General features: G+C 39.3%; 2 protein-coding genes across 6 annotated transcripts; both read right to left on the reverse strand.

Moving 5' to 3' along the window:
• Window positions 1–1969: 1969 nt before the first annotated feature.
• Window positions 1970–15664, reverse strand: LOC145442663 (sodium channel and clathrin linker 1-like). Of its 5 annotated transcripts, XM_080320641.1 has the most exons (14): window positions 15523–15664; window positions 13705–13860; window positions 13296–13374; window positions 12691–12811; window positions 10755–10926; window positions 9914–10039; window positions 9411–9521; window positions 8518–8625; window positions 8253–8462; window positions 8004–8198; window positions 6190–6369; window positions 5044–5228; window positions 2605–2719; window positions 1970–2542 (listed from the first exon to the last, which is right to left on the reverse strand). In XM_080320641.1, the coding sequence occupies exons 1-14, from the start codon at window positions 15628–15630 to the stop codon at window positions 2372–2374; spliced, it is 2037 nt and encodes a 678-aa protein (XP_080176767.1). In that variant the 5' UTR covers window positions 15631–15664; the 3' UTR covers window positions 1970–2371. The 5 variants fall into 5 exon arrangements, 3 of the variants coding, with proteins under 3 accessions (XP_080176767.1, XP_080176766.1, XP_080176765.1); XM_080320640.1 differs by having other exon boundaries at window positions 1970–2539; window positions 8004–8462; XM_080320639.1 differs by having other exon boundaries at window positions 8004–8462.
• Window positions 15659–17892, reverse strand: LOC145442670 (serine/threonine-protein phosphatase 4 catalytic subunit). Its single transcript, XM_080320648.1, has one exon. It carries the CDS (start codon window positions 17799–17801, stop codon window positions 16878–16880), a length of 924 nt encoding a protein of 307 aa, XP_080176774.1. The 5' UTR covers window positions 17802–17892; the 3' UTR covers window positions 15659–16877.
• Window positions 17893–18388: the final 496 nt, after the last annotated feature.

The following is an 18388-nucleotide window of genomic DNA, read 5'->3' on the forward strand; positions in this document are numbered from 1 at the left end:
AATCGAATTACAAATTAGAAATACAACAAAAACCAAGTTGAGCTCATATCGAATGAGAGTTGGTGCTCATAAGCACGAGAACGACAAATGTCTGTACACGTACAGCAAGCTTGGCTCGTCTCGTACGATGCAGTTCTGCCGTAGTATTTCCGGGACTACAATACATTGGATTAGAATGAGTCGAAGTTAATGACAGTGGATTTGATGGTTTAGCGCAAAAGTCTCACTTGTCAAGCTGGTACACATTTTCGTGGCTTCCTCCTTCTGAGTGAGAGCGAGTTCCAACTGTCGTTGCAGATTCTGAATCACGCCACCGCCTTGGACCAGTGGTTGATCTTGGAAAATTCAAGGACGCTACAGTGGTCAGCGACAATTTCCAGTAGAAGTAGAAGTAAGGTAAATTTCTACTCAATCACGAGTAGGCATTAAGATTTCCAAGACATACCAAAACTACTTCAAGTAGAAGCAGAAGCATATAATGAATGTTTTGAAAAGTACTAAGAAATTTAAAAAGTAGATTTGGGAGTAGATAGTAGGTGGCTGAATTGGAAATTGCAAGATACATCTTCGACCGCTCATGATAAGGGTGGAAAATACATGACAGCTATACATCAGTAAGGGAATGTATTTGCTCCGCCTTACGAATTGGTCGTCGTTACTAGGGTTAGTTCGGATATCAATAATTTTCACTATCCGGATAACGGATATATCCGGATATTTTGGAATTTATCTAACCGGTTAACCGGATAATAACTGCTAAGTGAGACAATCGATTTCATTAGGTCTGCATGTAAAACGGATCGCAAAATCATTACACAGTGTTATTGTAGAGTACCTACCTACGTGCGCAGTATGAGCGAATACGAGAAAAACCACCCAAATTTAATGTTCACTGCTTCTGCAATGCCCTCTTTATAAAGCACAGATGCATCAATTGTGGGATCCTGTAGCCGGGACTGGAATTTTGTAACAAAGAGTCCACGTTCATTGAATGCTTTTTCAGCTTCCACAGAAGTGGGCTGAATAGAAAGCAGCGCTTCGTAGTAAGACAAAAGGTTGGCAGGTCGTACACCGGAAACTTCAACGGCTTTACATCCTTTTGACCATCCTTATGTTTAGGTTTGGAGTACTAGAAGGACGACTAGCTGATACTGGAATTGATGCCGACATCATACCTCGCTCTAATTCACGTGATCAGGCACGCAGCCAGCCGAAAATGTAGGGGGATTGAAATAAAATCAGGGGGTCTCGATTTTTTTTCGAATTAATCATCAGCGGAAATCAATTGCGCTTGCACGCACGCACATTTTTGCGAACATTCGATGTCATTCAGTTTCGCGGTGTAACTCTCAGAATCACTAATTAGAATACACTTAACGGCATATCGTCAACAAGCCATCGAGAGATAGGAGCCAATGCATGCTGGGTCCGAGATGGTTAGGCCAGCGATTATATCGTTCGTAGGCCTATTGCAGATGCGATTGTGTAGGTCAACGATAATATCGTGAGCACCAAGCCAATGAAGATGCGATTGTGCAGGCCAGCGATGGAATAGTGTGTACACTGCACATGGCCTATTGCAGATGCGATTCTTCAATCCAGTGGAACTATCGGCTTGTTGAAGACGCGATAAATCAGGCCAGAGACGATAGCCGAGCGCGCGGCAATCAATGACCTAATTTAACGGTCTTCTCAGCAGGAGATCGCGTCACATTACATTGTGCAATGTGTACAGACGCATCTCGCTACATAATGTACCAAGTCAAATATGTACCTTTTACGACACTTTTCATTCAATGATTTCAAAGACTACTCCAACTCGTTTCGACTTCTGCATTGAAATGGTGAAATTGTTGATAACAAACTGACTTGAATTCATAAAAACTGGTCCATCCCTAATCGACGATATGACAAGAGGCCTATTCGTGACATTTTGAGTTCATTGCAAGAACTCATCGCATCCCCCAGATTTCAAAAATATATTTATTATATAAAAGTATTGCTACAGAATACAGTTCGTCGAGTGCTGACATCATCATAGTTGTAACCAAGCCAATGTTACATGCACTGTTTTGACTCGAGTCAAGACTTCAAAGGGACTCACTTTATTATCGGGTGAAAAAAGGTGACTGGAGTCGAGTGTTTTCAAAATCGAGAAAATGACTTGAGTCAATACACAAATTGACTCAAGTCAAGACAAGAGACAATATAATTCAAGTCAAGTCATGTTCTATATTCAAGAAAATAACTCGAGTCAAGTCGAATAGAGTCATTTTTGGTATTCAAGAATTTTTTTCTATATTCTAGAAAATGATTCGAGTCAAGTCGAGTCACTGACAAATGTCTAGTCGAGTCATTACAACCCTGGTCGTCACGAATGGTCCCGTAAATCTTTCAGAGTGAGGGCCGTTTTCACCCCTTGTATTTCACCCAGTTTCTCCGTTGCACTCATAAGACGATACTCAGTCTCGTGAAGCCGTGCTCGGAGTCTGCGATTTGTCTCGCTCAGATCTGGAGCGTGTTGCCTCTCTCTGACGCCCTGCTGTCATTAAAATTGGACATAGAATGACATAAATCTTAATAATCGGTAATTAATATCAATACCTTCAATTTGTTGTTAACGTCAGAATATCTCTTCCTGACTCGAGCAAGTTGTTTCTGGAGTTCGGAGATTTTGGATTCGTATTCAGATGACGCAGATTCAAGTTCCTCTTTCCACCTTTTAACGGATTTAAAAATAGTTTTTTATATTAAAAAAAAAGAAAAAGAGACGGAGCTTAAAATTATATCTAAAAATCATCTAGAAATAGTATATTAAAGTAGCAAGTAGTAAGTAGTATAGTAGCATATAGTTGCAAGTAGTATATTAAAGGGGCAACTCTAAACGGCGGACCGTTGAACATGTAATACTAAACGACGGACCGAGCGGACGATGACAAAATTGCGCAATACTAAACGACGGACCGAGCGGACTACAAATACCACAATGTAAACAGCGGACCGCGGATCAGGCGCAACTCGCAAATGTCGCAATACTCCTGATTTCTGAAAGGGTGCCTTTCGTTTTGGCAATAAGGAGCATACCGAACATAAGGGCATCTACGGTAACTATGGGGTGACTTCAAGTGTGGCAACGTAGTGCCAACACACTCCAAACATACCCCAGACATGATGTCCGGATTGTAACACAGTACGAACACACCCCAAACGTAATGTCCTGGTTGCAATGCAGTACTTTACTAACACACCACATACATGGTATATATCGACTATCTCTGAGCGAGGGGAAATTTCTATGTATGTTTCTACTTGAGTGGTAATTATAATAGAATGTAACTAGTTAACTCTGATGCTCTCTTCTCGATGGATGTTTCCATCACGTCGGTGATGGTGCTCTTAGTCTATCTAGCTAAATAAGGGAAGCACTTTTTATATTGGAACATACCAATAGGTTTTCATCGGCTCACTCTTCTAGTGGGTACGTTTCTGGACTATATCCAAATTAACCGATTAATTTTTAAAGTAATACGAACTGTTTACTTTCTAAAATGTAGAAAGTAGTTTTTTGCTCGAACACGATAATTTGGCAAGGGAAAACTTGCCATCTATTTTTCTATATAATGCGAAATCTCATACTGAGTACATCACATTTAGTGATACGATTGTTGATATCCAAATCTCTACTGCTGACTATCAAGCCAGCCAAAAACCTTTTGAATATACAGAATTTCTGTACCTACGATTTCATCGAATTTGAACAAAATGTCCACATTCATGTTTTCTAGGCAGAGATAGGCCTGAAATAATCACACAATATTTACTAGGAAATCGTTATTTCTTGTGTTCGAGTAAAAATTTGCGACGTTACTTGTACTTTTCGGAGTGCTCAAGTCGCTTTTTTTTTACTTCAGAGGGCATGATCTCAGACTACTTTTACTTCAAAGTTTTCAAGTAAAGCAATGCCTACAGTACATTCTTTTGAACTTATTTGAGTATATAATTTAGTATTCCATGTTTTAAAAAAAAATGAAAACCACCAAGTTGGAGTAGTCAAAATTCATAACCACTGAAGTATTGCAAGTAGCAAAACCTACCATGGTACATCAAAGAGTAGAAGTACTTCTTAACCACCTTTGATTGCTAATCATGAGTAAAACACGCAGTGTGAACCAGTGTTGGGATCAAGTCACTACCTTCGAGTCACGAGTCATTTCGAGTCATTGAACATTTTGACTCAAGTCAAGTCAATCGATTTTCGAAGGTGACTCGAGTCAACTCAAGTAACTCGATTTTTGGAGGTGACTCGAGTCAAGTCAAGTCAAGTCACATTTCAAGTCAAGTTGCCTTTTCGAAGTATGAGGCATGCCTGCATCATTGCATTTTGCTAGCTGTCTGAAATGCAGATTGAGTGGTGATTGATTCTGAACCGATGAGCGAATATGAAGTTAAATATGCATGCAAGAAGGTGCTGTATCGCATACATATGCGTAGAAATGCTAAACTACGTAAGTAATTGCATAGCCTCACTTTATAGTTACCAGCCAATTCGAGCCCGCCCATTGGTGAGGACTATATAAACTATCTTCGAATTCAATTTCTATAAAACAAGAGGTTTGGATCAGGTAATAACAGAGAATAGTAATATACATTTTTCTGTTAAATTACTTTACTATACTAGTTAACGACGGCGTAAGATTTGATCACTTCGTTAGCGGTCAATTTATTTGTGAGAGAACAATAGAGGATCAGTAAAACGCACAAGCATTGAATGATTGCTCGCTCTCACGGGTTACACCGGCGTTTCGCGAACAATCCGATTGCAAGGTAAAGTGATTTTTATCGACATCGATTGCTTGATGACTTGAAATTGACTCGTGAATTTTGCTTCGAGTCACGAGTCAATCCACATTTCTGATACGCCGAGTCAAGTCAAGTCAAGTCATTTTAGCCAAGTGACTCGAGTCAAGTCATGACTCGAGTCATCCCAACACTGGTGTGAACCCTTAAACTAATTTTCCTTCAACGATCATTTGAAAAACGTACTTGGCGGACAGCCTCTGTTGGTCCGCGAGTAACTTGTGCAGATTTTGAATTTCGTTCCGGTTGGAATCCTCCAAACTGCGTAGCCTGGCTTCAAGTCTTCTTGTCTGCACGTCTGCCTTTGCGCGGACATGAGCCAGCCGCTTCTCGCATTCCAATTTGGTCTCGTTTGAGGAGGACTCGAGTTTCTGATAGAGCGTGATGTTATCAGTAGGGCTGTCTTTGATAACGATGCAAAAAAAATGTAACGCAATTCCAAGCCGTAGAAGCAAAGTTATTTGAGTTTTTCATTCGTAATTGTGGCATTACCCACCGTCAACGCTATTTTATGCAAATTCTGAGCTGTCAACTGCGATAACTCCACTTCTGCCGGTTGAAAGTGAGAAAAAATTGGGTTTTTCAAGATAGCCCGAAAATTTAGTAAGTGCGTCTCCGGAACCCGGAACACCTGCTTTGTGCTACATGATTAGTATGTTGCGATAGTATCAATCGCGGCTTACAGCCGCCCACAGTGGAAAATGAGTATCCAACTAAAATTTTTGTTGATTTATTAACTCTCGAACCAAGTCATATGACTCGAGTATAGTGAAGTAACCATACTATTGGGATTTCGTATTTTAGTACTGGTACCTGAAAATGATACCAGAATCTGCTAAAACTAAGTAAATTTAAATGCAAACAATTCGATATCACGAAACAGAGTTATAAAAAGGGGGTTTAACAAGACTTTAACTGGAAACTGAGCAGTCAACACAATGACCTAGACTCGAGTCATAACACCGTGACTCGGACTCGACCCTCTGCTCGCTGACTTGGACTTGACTCGGGGGTGAATTGAAAATGACTCGAGTCAAAACTATAAAAATGAGAAGGACTTGCGACTCGGAGCCTCGTGACTTGGTTACGACCCTGTTGTGACCAGAAACTGCTAAAAGCGAGAAAATTAGTATATTATAAATGCTAGCCATTTGATGTGACCAGAGTGGGTTCAGCAGGACTTTGACTGGAAACTGAGCAGTCAACACAATGACTTGGACTCGGACTCGAGTCATATCGGTGGTGAATTGAAAATGGCTCGACCTGACTCGAGTCAAAACTCTAAAACTGAGATTAACTTGTGACTCGGTCCCAGCCCTGCCGCGAACCCACTTGAATTTGATCTTTGTATCGACTCGTGGTTTCCGTCAGCAGGAGTCGCTGATGTTGCGACTCGTCCGATTCTAGTTTGACTCGTTTCAGGTTACGTTCCAGAGCCTCGTTCTTTGCAATCAACGACGACACTTCAGATTCCCGCTCCATTTTTAAACGCGAGATCTTCTCCTCCAAATTCTGCAAAAGATCGAAACTAAGAAAATCTCGAACCGGGAGCAGAAAATATCGGGGAACATTCTCACTAATTGTGTTGATTGGTAGTGAGAGACGGTTTTTTCAGGTGATACACTCATTGTCACTAAGATTTAAGCTATCAACAAGAATTCTATGTTTGATACGATTATCCACCGTGGTCTTATATTGGTAATGATCAATCTACAGCACTGTAATAAAGCGCAATGAAATAGGCACAGTAAGAAGAAGAAGACAGAGTTATCTTTTAATGCGATGTGGAAAAGTCATAAAAGCCGCATAAAAGACACATATTTGAACCTACTGGTGTGGCATGATAATGAGTCATAATTTAATACTCGACTCAAAGTGTGATACTTGGTTCAGAATAGAGCCACTGAGGTACTCAATTATGCCCGGCCCTAAAAATAAATAGTGGTATATCATCGCTGGAAAACCAAACTGCGCTATGTTCCAAAATGACAAACTGAGAGAATCGAAAAAGAATATTTCCGATAGTTGTCACGGTCACACTACCAAAACATTGAAAGTGTGCTCCTGGGATATTGAATCATATGCATATAGTGCAAAATCAAGGAACCAAATTTTCTGTCACAACGTTTCAGGAGCACTTGGTGTCTACCGAAATCCCTATCATGTCCAGGTACAGTTGTGGCAGAAATGTGTCAGTTGTGCCGGTTTATGGCTTCAAACTGAACAGACTGTAATAAGACTCGAAAAAACTGCTGGTTTAGACCAGTTTGAAAATTTCATTTGCCTTACTTTTGATCAGTAACTTGGATGGATTCGTTCTGTCAAATTGAGGGACACTAGGTTAAACCCATGGGCGATTTGAAGGTAATTACATCACTGCAATTGAAAGGCATCGACTTCTGGAGAATGCTTCTTTAATGCAAACTCTATTGGCATTTCCTATCATTGTGTTATTCAGAACCAGAATTATATGTCCTTCCTTTTTACAACTACTGTCTGGAATAATGTTGTCAGTCTCAGCAATGCTCCGTAATTTTTGTTGGGTGTTACTGCCTTCATTTGTATTTGCAAGTTCACTTTTTCTATGACTTTTCTTCTGACATGTAATGGCATCAGAGATAAACATAAATATACATCCTCAAGAAGAGTCCAATAGTTAGAACCGGTCGATAGCTTACAATGGCGCAACAAAGTAAACTGTCGAGAATGCGATGCTACGTATATCAGACGTGGCAACAGGTTCGTAACAGTTTACTTACTGCAATAATGGACATAATGCCTTAGTCAAGTGGAATGTCAAAGAGGCTTACGTCTATTGGACATAAGCCAGTTTGGTTTTCAATTTAGCTTGAAAATACATCTGTATATGTATACGTCCACTTCACTAGAGATCCCTATATGTCCAAATAGCGATAAAAGTCACCCAAAGTGGTTTTCCAGCGACGCTATGTTGCCGATTTCAACTCAACTTTCCGTCGGAAGAAATGGCACCTCATTTAGCCGAAAAAGTTTTCTCAGCTTTTCCACATTAGCAGGAGCCAGGCTGCCGTCAAAATTTGACAAAGGAGCGAGACAAAATTTTTCATACTTAAGAGCACTTTCAAACGGTCAAAATTCCACCAAAGAGACCAAATCCGGACCCAAACCTGAACGTTGAGCAGCGCGTCGGATTTTGCTCGTTCCGCGACAAGCATACGAGTCTGCAGCTGCTCCCTTCTGTCGTTCGAGTCGGACTCGAGTCGCGTCTTCCGAAACGACTCGAACTCTTCCTCCACGAAACGTTTCGCTCGTTTGGCACGATCGCATTCGCTGCGCATGTTGCTCAGTTCGAGTTCCATCGTCTGCGACATGTTGTTAGATGCGAGGTCAAGTTTCGGGACGTCGCGCACTCTCACCTTCATATCGAGTCTGATTTGTTCGACCTGCTGCTCACATCTCCTCCTCGTCCGCTCCTCCTCCTCCTTTACTCTCACTCCGCACTCCTCCACCAACGCCTCCATCACGCCCCTCACTCTCTCGCATTCCGCTTCTCTCTCCTTTGCTCTCTCACACGCTCGCTCTCTCTCTCCCGTCAAACTCTCTTCTCTCCTTTTCAGCTCCAACATCTGTAACGCATCATCCGTCTCGCGTTTGATTGACAGCCACTCCCATCCGACCCACCTCCTCCATCAGCTGTCGCTCTCTCGTTTCCGCTTCGTCGGTTTCACGCTCCAGCGCCGAGATCCGGGTTTGGAGGTTGTTCGTCGCGCTCTGCGATTCTGTGCAGGCCTGGAAACAAGATTATGTTCAATTCCATGTTGGCAGACAAATTTTCCTGTATATGAACAGTGTGTACTGATGTGTGTGTGTTTGCTGTCTTATACAAGGTGCGCTCTTGGTTTTGGGTGACAATTTAACAGTTACATCACGGCTTCAAGATTTGGAGACTCAAACATATCTTAATATCTATGTGTAGCATCACCTACACAGTTCTTTTCCTAAATTGTATTACAATATATCGAACGTACCCAAGACATCGAGGGAGCTCGAGAGTCATACAACAACGTTGGATTGAAAATGTGTGGTTCTCTCAATGGATCCAAATTTTTGCGCTGCAATAACTTCGCTATGCTGGTTGGATTTGAACCAAGTTTGGTGTGCATTGTCTCCCCTGTCTGCCTGATAATTTTATGGGATCCGGAGAAAATTTCTGTTTTTCCGAATTATTTTTTACATAATAAATTCAAAACTTACTACCACAAGAACCACGCTTCTACTGGTTGGAATTGAGGCAAATTGGTGCAGCATTGTTTTAGCCAGCATAATAATTTTATCACATAGCCAGTGTTATTTGATTGTTTTTTAAACAGCACTAATGTACATGATTAAGAATATGTTGATATTGAAAAGATTGAAGAGGAATAACTTTGACAATAGCAACTTATTTTTTTCCGCGACATTGGACTTCTGTGCTTATAAAGATTCACCTAAAAAAATATGTCACCTGATGAAATGCTTCTAAAAATTCTGTTCAAAACTACAGTTCTGATTAAAGACAAAGAGAAAATGAGAACCTGCAGAGCTTGAGCCAGTCGGCTTTCGGCGTCTGTGACTGCAAAACGCAATTTTTCCGTCGTGGTCTTCGAAATCATTTCTTTCCGATGATAATCTTCTTCGTTGTTGCGCTGTCGAGAGATCGATTAAGACTCAGACTCAGACGCACACACACACACACACACACACATTTACAGATTTAAAAAAAAAAAGAATGATAGCTACAGTTTTTTTTTTCAATTTATATAAAGATTAGAATTACCGAATTTGTAAAAACCTAAAAATTCAATTCAATTCCAAACTATAAAGAAATACTTGTTGTATTGGTAAAGTTCACTCTAAACAGAGTAATTCTCATTTTTCAGAGTACCTCACTTGAGTAGGTTTCTCTACTCAGACTAGTCACTCGAGTGACTTCTTCCTCCTTTTTCGGAAACACAAGACCCACAACATTTACTTTTCTCTCACTTGGAAATCTCGTCCGTTTTTCTACCTTAACACGAAAACAGAGAGCGAAACTCACCAAAATTTCCAGCTCCCTTTCCAGGCTTTTGATTTTTTGACGACTTTCCATAACCGACAGTTTCGATTTTTGAAAATCAGACTTTGACTCCTTCGCGACGTTCCTGGTTTCATCCAAATCTTGATCCTGCAAAGAGCGTCGCTACTCAACAAGAGGTACAAGTAGTCAAGTAGAAGGTACTCCATTACTAGCAAAAGTAGTTACTTCCAAAATAGGTAAACACTTCAAATGGAAGTAGAGTAGTTTAAAAAGTAACAAGTCTGGCCAAAAAAATATGTTCAATTTGGAAATGACTCAATTCCAGCTTGCAGAAGCGGAGTTATTGACGATCAAAATTTAGGATTTATGATACTGGAGTTACTTTAAATTACTTAGGTTATTTTAAAATAAAATAAAAATGATAAATTTTTTTCAAATTGTACGGTCTTTTATAACTTCCCTTCTTCAGGTTGGAATTGAGCCGAATTTGGTGTGCATCGTTTTTTTTCCATAGAATTCAACAAATGGGGTTGTTCGAAAAAGAAATATTGAATTTTTCAATTTAAAATTTTTTCAACTCCAGTAGCTCATTCCTAAATTTCGAACATAAACAACTTCGCTCGCTTACTTTGACGTGTATAGCTTTATTAGAGAAATTAACAATTTCAAGAAAATTCCGGTAAATTCTGAATTCTTTTCATATATATCCTTTGAATTTAAAATTTCAAACTCCAGTAGATTAAATCTTAACGTTTGAACCTCAATAACTTCGCTTCTATGTGTTGGAATTGAGCCAAATTTGGTGTCCAGCGTTTTTTTAGCCAACATAACAGGTCTCCACTGCTACTGTGAGATATGTCACCTGCTGATGCAGAGCCGCAGTCAAGGTCAGGATCTCGTTCCGCGCGCTCTCGAGCGTCATCTGTAAGTTGAGATTGGCGTGGTTGAGCTGCTCGTTCTGTCTCTTGGTTTCCTCGTACGACTGCAGCCGAGATTTCACGGAAGCAGACTCGATTTGCTGGTTGTGACGAAGTCTGCGGAAAGCAAGCAGACGAATTGTACATTTTCAGCCATTACAAATGAGATTTCAAGTAGCTGCACAATTTTTTTCCATTTTAGATTAGATTTAGAATAAGAGCTATACAGCTTTCTCCGGATTGAATGGAATATTAGCTACATTTTTTTTCTATATCAGAATAGAATTAGAATTAGAACGACGCCAATACAGTTCTGTTCCAAATGACATTAGCATTATAGCTACACAGTTTTTCAAAATTCGATTAGAAATATAACACTGGTCAACAGACATTTTGGTGCCAAGAAAGTTCCAACTGTTTTAGGATATTTTTATGTCGCTGAATCCACAAATGACATTAGTTTTTAGAATCGGCTCTATTTTTTGAGATATTCAATATTTTTGTTTCGAAAAGTGCTAAAAATACTATGTATACTATCGTTTTAGGGTATTCTTATGTCGTTCAATCCAGAAATAACATTAGTTTTTGAGATATTCCGTATTTTTTTTCTTCGCAAAGTGCTAAAAATACGCAAATTTTGACATCTGTCAAATTGTCTTTATATACTACAACTTTGATGAGTCTACATCTGTCTTTTCAAGTGTGTACATCCAGTATTCTTCTATTTCTGATGCGACATCGTTAAAGACGCAATCGTTAACACAGAGAGCCTTCTATACGCGAATCCTGTGTCGTGTGAATATCAGGCAAAAATTTTTTAAATTATGCGACATTAGCAGTTTACAACAGATTTTAGCAATGTAATTTTTTCCCAAATTAGACTAGAATTAGAGCTACACAGCTTTCTTTTTCCAAATTAGATTGGAAGTTTCTTCAAAAAAATTAGATCAGAATACAACTATTGCTGTACAATTTTTTTCCTAGTTTGATTGGAATTAGAGCTATATAGCTTTTTCCAAATTAGATTAGAATTAGAATGATAGCTACACAGTTTTTTCACATTAGACCAGAATTAGAATTATAGCTATACAATTTTTTCAAAATTAGATTAGAATTAGAGCTGTACAGTAGGGCTCTTCAAAGATGACTATTTTTCTCAAATCGCACTGGCTACTAGATAAAATTGTTAGGTTACCTAATTTAAGCCTACACACCAAATTTGCTTCAATTCCAACCAGTAGAAGCGGAGTTATTGCCGTCGTAACCTAACAATTTTATCAAGTAGCCAGTGCGATTTGAGGAAAAAAAGTCATTTTTAAAGAGCCCTACCGTACAGCTTTTCCAAATTAGATTAGTATTTATACCAGTACATTGTTTTTCAAAGGAGATTTTAATTAGAGCTACTCAGCTTTTTCCAAATTCAATTAAAATTAGAACCACAGAGTTCAAAGAGTTGAAATTCAAAAGAAATGCAACAAAATCAAGTTCGTTCTCACAGTTGGACCGGGAAATTTTCAACTTTCATAAATTAGAATTTGAATTACAGCGACAAATTTTGATCAAATTCCATCAGCAGTAGCATGATTGAATTCACAAAAAAAATGGAAATTGAATCGAATTACAAATTAGAAATACAACAAAACCAAGTCCAGTTCGTATCGAATCAGAGTCTGTCCTCATAAGGGTAAAAATGACAAATGTCTGTAAGCCAAGCCTGGCTCGTTTAGCGAGATAGTAGCATTTTCAGGAATACAATACATTAAATTAGAATGATAAAGAGGGAGCAGAAACATCTCAGTTTGATAAAAACAGATCACCAATATTTTGCTCTAACGAGTCTACATTGATAACTAGCCGACGGTGGATCTGCAAAAGTCTCACTTGTCAAGCTGGTACATGGTGTCGCGACACATTTTTGTGGCTTCGTCTTTCTGGGAGAGAGCGAGTTCCAACTGTCGTTGCAGATTTTGCGCCATGCCACCGCCTTGGATCAGTGGTTGATCTTAGAAAATTCAAGGACGCTACAGTGGTCAGCGACGATATTCCAGTAGAAGTAGGCATTAAGTTTTCCAAGACATACCAAAACCACTCCAGTAAAAGTGTATATAATGAATGTTTGGAAAAGTACTAAGAAATTTAAAAAGTAGATTTAGGAGTAGATAGTGGGTGGCAACATTCGAAATTGCAAGATAGATCTTCCGCTTCGCGACCAACGCAAAATCACCCATCGTAGCGATTTCTCGATGGTTATTTGGTTACACATGGGATATTTAACACACTGACAATTTCACTCAAAAAAGAGATACAAACTCGTCTGTAAATTACTTTCTACCTTTTAAAATTCAAAGCGTGAAAAGTAAGTGGTTTAGATGAAAAAAGCGAAGTAGAAATTAAAAGACCTAAAGCACTTGGACACTGATCAGTAATGACCTCCGCGAAAATTCTCGGAATGTCAATCAAAAGAGTCGAATTGACAAAATTCCTACCGGACGATTCTCCTTCCCGAATAAGAACTTTCAATTCGTCGATTTCGCGACGCATTTCCCGATTGTCGTCGTTTGCGGCCTGGAAACTTGACAGATTGAACCCAGTTTCTGCAGACTTGCGCACAACCACTGGATTTTCTAAATGCCAAACTAGAGAACTACTCACTTTCCCATACTAACAACTACTCAATTTTTTAAAGCTTACAAGTGAAACTAGAACAAATCACTCTTTAAAACTTGAAACTAGAACTACTCACTTTTCAAAACTTGAGAAACCAACAGTAGAACTACACACATTTTTCAAATTTCGCAACTAGAAGTAGAACTATTCAGAAAAAAAACAGAAGGCCTAGTTAGTGACCTAGATTAGTAGTTTACACTCAAGTCGGGTTTATGAATGTTCCCGAACCTTCAATTTATGTTTCCGCTCCAGATTCTCGTCCTGAATTTTCCGCAACTCATTCTCAAAGTGTCCCAGTGCCTTTTCGTATTCGTTCAATAGCGGCGAGAGATGTCGTGGGTCCACCAGCCATGGCGCTGGAACATCAACCGATTGCGGTTCTAGCTGCACAAGTAAATTCATTTTCAGTGCCGTGTTTCATGAAATGAATTTCATAACCATTGGCGGCCAGTGGCCAGTAACGAAGAATTTTGACTTTCTCAGAGTATTCAAAATAGTTTTGCTCCCTTGCGCTACTTACTCATGTGGTTGCTTGACATTACACTACTGTGCAAATTGTCCGGAGAAAATTTTTAGGTATCAAAATTTCATATGGCAACCATTGATTTGTTACGCAGATGTCGGAATTGGATGCATGTAATGTAGCTTGCAAGTTTCTGAGATTTCTTAATCGTTGACGATTGCTTATGAAGACTTCTAGAAAATCTTCGGGAGCAAATATGTTAACATATAATGATTTTAGTATTAAAATGTGTACCAATGTACTGTAGGCCTACCCTAAAAAGTCTCTCCGGACTCAGTTCAGCACTTCTAAAAGCATAGTTAGCATATTTAGATAATGAATATATTAGAAGTGACGTAACTCCTATGTCATAACTCTGAATAATGTGGTGAATATACTTTTGGAAATCACATCCAATTGTCGTGTCGTCAGTCATTTTTCATTGTCATGATGTTATATTTTTGATACTAGCCAAGGCTGAGCTGCTAAAAGTATGCGACCCCACCAAAAAATCTTCTTTATAAGATACTCAATTTAGCAGGCTACTTTTGAGACTGTTCAGTTTCGGCTTACCCTTGGAGTAGTTTTGACATGTCATGGAAATGACTACTTGTACTTGTAGTAGAGAAGAAATTTACGATAATAATTCTACAAAAGTAGCGGCACAGAATACTTCGACATCAGTCCGCATTAGGGTTGTGAAAATTTGAGTAGTATACCCGCGTGTTGGTACTCGAGTATTAGGTTTTGAGTCAAGTATCACTCATTAGGCTATGATGTCAAAACAGTATGAATGATGTACACGGTTCATATGTACCTTTCATAGGACCACAAAGAATACAATGCATCAAATTTGTCTCGATTCCAACCCTACAAGCTAAGTTATTTGAGTTTTTCATTCATAATTCCGGGATTACCCACAGTCCAGGATATAATCCAAAATTTGAAACTGAAATCATTTTGCCTCCACTGTTTGGAAGTGAGCAAAAATTGTTATAGGCCTACATCAGACTTAAGACAACGTAACAATTTCATGGGGCTGACAGTAAAATTTGAAATTTCTTTTAAAATTTTTATCATAAATTCAAAATTTTCAAACTCAGGTGCGTTCACATAGACTAGTTGGAAACGCAATAAAATCGGTGTGTTTTAGGCAACCTATCAATTTGATCAGTCAATCCGCGGAATCAGAAAAAAAATTATTTTTGAACAATTTTAACTTGCCCTTTCTTACAATGTTGGATCAATCACTAACATGAACTTGTATAGTTTTGGGGACCCTACTTCTCGTTAGGTATGCTGTGATACGAAATAAGGAAAATTGAGGTTTACAGCCTTTCATAGTGGAAAATAATATCGGAACTATATTTCTCATTGATAAATCAACTCTTAAGCTGCAAGGAGCATGCAATTTCAGTGTACCCCAAAAACCATCTCTCACTTCTCGAATCATTAGAACTAACACCAGATTCAGATCTGCGTATCGAAACCATTTCGGTGCTCGTGCCTGTCTACAAAAAAGTAAGCTACTCTGCGCTACATACCACGCTGCCGTCCGGGTCTGGTTGGTGTCTGGCCAGGGCCGAATTCAACTTATGTACAAGCTGCTTCAGAAAGACCAAATTCTCTGCCACATCTTCATCCGCAGTCATTGTGACAGGATTTATCTACAGCTAGTCGCTTCATTTTAAAATAAACACAAGTTATTGCAAGCTCTCATATAAAAAAACATCACACTGAGCCACAACAAGACTTTCATGACAAATGTCAGTATACAACTGAATAATATTTTCGTATTGAAATAACTCGAATATTCTCGGCTGACACTCGTTGGATAATCGTCGGCAACTAATAGAGAATTGAGAACAACATCCAATGATACACAAAGTTTTTTCCAATTCTCTACTAGCTGCAGATAATGACCCTTGACGAGTGTCGGCCAAAAATATTCGGGTTTATTTCAACAGAAATACATTACTCAATTGTATATTGAAGTTCTGTATCTGCAAGATTCCGATCAAATGTCATTGTACACAAAAACATTGTTTATTTACAAAAAGTAACCTCGGCAGTTTACACAGAAATCAGTCAAAAAATCGGTATTTGACTAGGGCTGTTCAAGACCAACTATTTCTTTGGAATTTTACAGGATACTTGATGAAATTGTTAGAATGGCTAAAATACGCTACACATTCAAAATAGTGTTTACTTTGAGAAATTCGATCATCAATAATTATAACTACCATTTTCCACCTCTGAAATTCTCTACAATAACTTAGCTTTTACAGGTAAGGATTAAGCCATATTTGGAATGCATTAATTTTGTTTTAGCCAGCCTAACAATTTCATGAAACAGCCAGTAAAATTTGGAAAAAAGTGATTTTTGAACAGCCCTAGTGTTCACGAAATTTCAAACCAAGGCTGCATTATATCGGCACACATGCTGCATTGTCAGTGTAGAAAAGCTGACACACATTGATACAGACAACAAACCTCATAGAGGCAGTTTCAAAGGTTTCTGCGTTCATAAAAAGTGATGGGCCTGCGTTTTTTTCACCGGAAAACCCAGGGCCTCTTGTGGGGCGGCAGTTACTATTGTGTTAAATTTGCAAATGATGACTCTACCATGAAATATTTCAAATACCCTCAAGCAAAATAATGATATATTTGCCGGTATATTCAAGACAGTTTGAGTTTGAGATTAATGCTACTCAAAATATTGAAATAAGTTCCCGTGGGGTCGAAATAGTTGCCGGCATTGATTCCACTAGAGTAGAACAAAATATTTTCTAGTAGAGTCAACATTGTTAAAATAGACGCACTCTTGTGGGGGCCTGCTTCAAAAATTCTTAAGCCATCGTTCAACTCTGGAAGGTGCACTTTTCAAAACATTCTGCATTCATAAAAAGTAATCGGCCTGCGGTTTTTTCACTGGAACGCCCCTGGCCTCTTGCGGGGCGGCTTCAAAAATCGTAAAATCATTGTTCAAGTGTTCGTCCAATTCTAGGATCGCTGCCACATTCCCACATCGGTAACAATAATTAGGGGCTGACCAAACTGTCAGAACAGTTTCATTGAAATGCCATTTATAACCTTCCATGACGAGTTGATGTGCTCTGCAAATTCTACTGATGTTATTCGTTTGGTTGAACAAGTGCACCACGTCACTTCCGAAAAGGTATCCAGCCCCACGGGGGCTCACACCCCACCCTGTTGTATCTTCCGGGTCTGACCATAGTAAATCACACATGGGACCATCGTGTGGTACTTCTTGTTTGCGGTCTATGGTACGAATCTGATCTAAAGTTTGTATCGACGGAGATAGTCCGCCGTGCACACAAAAAATACTTCCATCAATAATAGCAGACAAGCTGAGATAGTCAAATATCTCAATACAGTATCGCCACACAGTGATAGAACCGTATTTTCTCAAGCATTCATCATAAAAACCGTACACTTGCGTGATTTGTCGACTTTCGTGGTTCCCACGTATCAACACAATGCGATCGGGATATCGAACTTTCAAAGCTAACAGCAACAAGAATGTTTCGACGCTGTAAAAGCCACGATCGACAAAATCACCCAAAAATAAGTAATTCGTGTTGGGAATATCACCGCCCACTTTGAATAACTCTTTCAGGTCGTAGAACTGTCCGTGGATATCCCCGCATACAGTCACAGGCGAGTCGACTCTTTGTACGTTGCTCTCTTCAACGAGTATTTCCCGGGCTTTGGCGCATAGCGACTTAACTTCGCTCTCTTTGATGATTTCGCATCTTCTCAATTGCTCGATTTGTCGATCCAAATCGCTGACGGAAGACATGATTTAAGACCCCAGTTCCCAGAATATTTCAGATTTCCAATGTTGTAGTTTTGACGAGCGTCTGGGACCAGTAATCAAGCGAGTGACGTCACGAACGTATTTCTTTCAGTCACGCTTGAATACCGCCTATATACATTTCCGGCATTTTATTGAAATTAAATCAGATCGAGATATAATTCGATATAATGAAAAGATAAGACGGTATCGAAATGACTTGAAGTAGTCTATCAATATGACACCCACATTGGCGGGGGGCATGTAAATAGAAGGCGTGCACCGCACACAGGTTGAAAAGTATTGAAGGATTACATAAAAGCATAGCTATGATAAAAGTACGAGCGGTGAAAATGCATGTGTCGATAGGCGAGATAGGCGGTAATCTTCTGGGCTGTTTAGTGTTTATTCAGTAGAAGCTAGGTTTATTTTGACTTGCTGGAAAATGGGCATGCTCGACAACTGTCGGAGTCGGATAGCCGCCAAGATTCTGTTCCACTTCCTGCTCAGTCAATGAAAATCGCTCCAACAATATGTGCGTTTGCATTGTATCAGAAAATTAAGCAAACTCAAATTATTTTTGTGGAGACCAC

Source organism: Botryllus schlosseri, chromosome 7, assembly GCF_051294905.1.
Source record: "Botryllus schlosseri isolate E-star chromosome 7, Bs_hap1, whole genome shotgun sequence".
Lineage (NCBI taxonomy): Eukaryota > Metazoa > Chordata > Ascidiacea > Stolidobranchia > Styelidae > Botryllus > Botryllus schlosseri.

Bases quoted from the DNA above. Each gene is read 5' to 3' on its own strand.
- LOC145442663 (XM_080320639.1), bottom strand. From the start codon at position 15,630: ATGACTGCGGATGAAGATGTGGCAGAGAATTTGGTCTTTCTGAAGCAG. The intron at 13,375-13,704 runs GTTCGGGAACAT...TCAAGTTTCCAG, and splicing joins AGCGGAAACATAAATTGAAG to GCCGCAAACGACGACAATCG. The intron at 2,543-2,604 runs GTATTGATATTA...TTTTAATGACAG, and splicing joins ACGTTAACAACAAATTGAAG to CAGGGCGTCAGAGAGAGGCA.
- LOC145442670 (XM_080320648.1), bottom strand. From the start codon at position 17,801: ATGTCTTCCGTCAGCGATTTGGATCGACAAATCGAGCAATTGAGAAGA.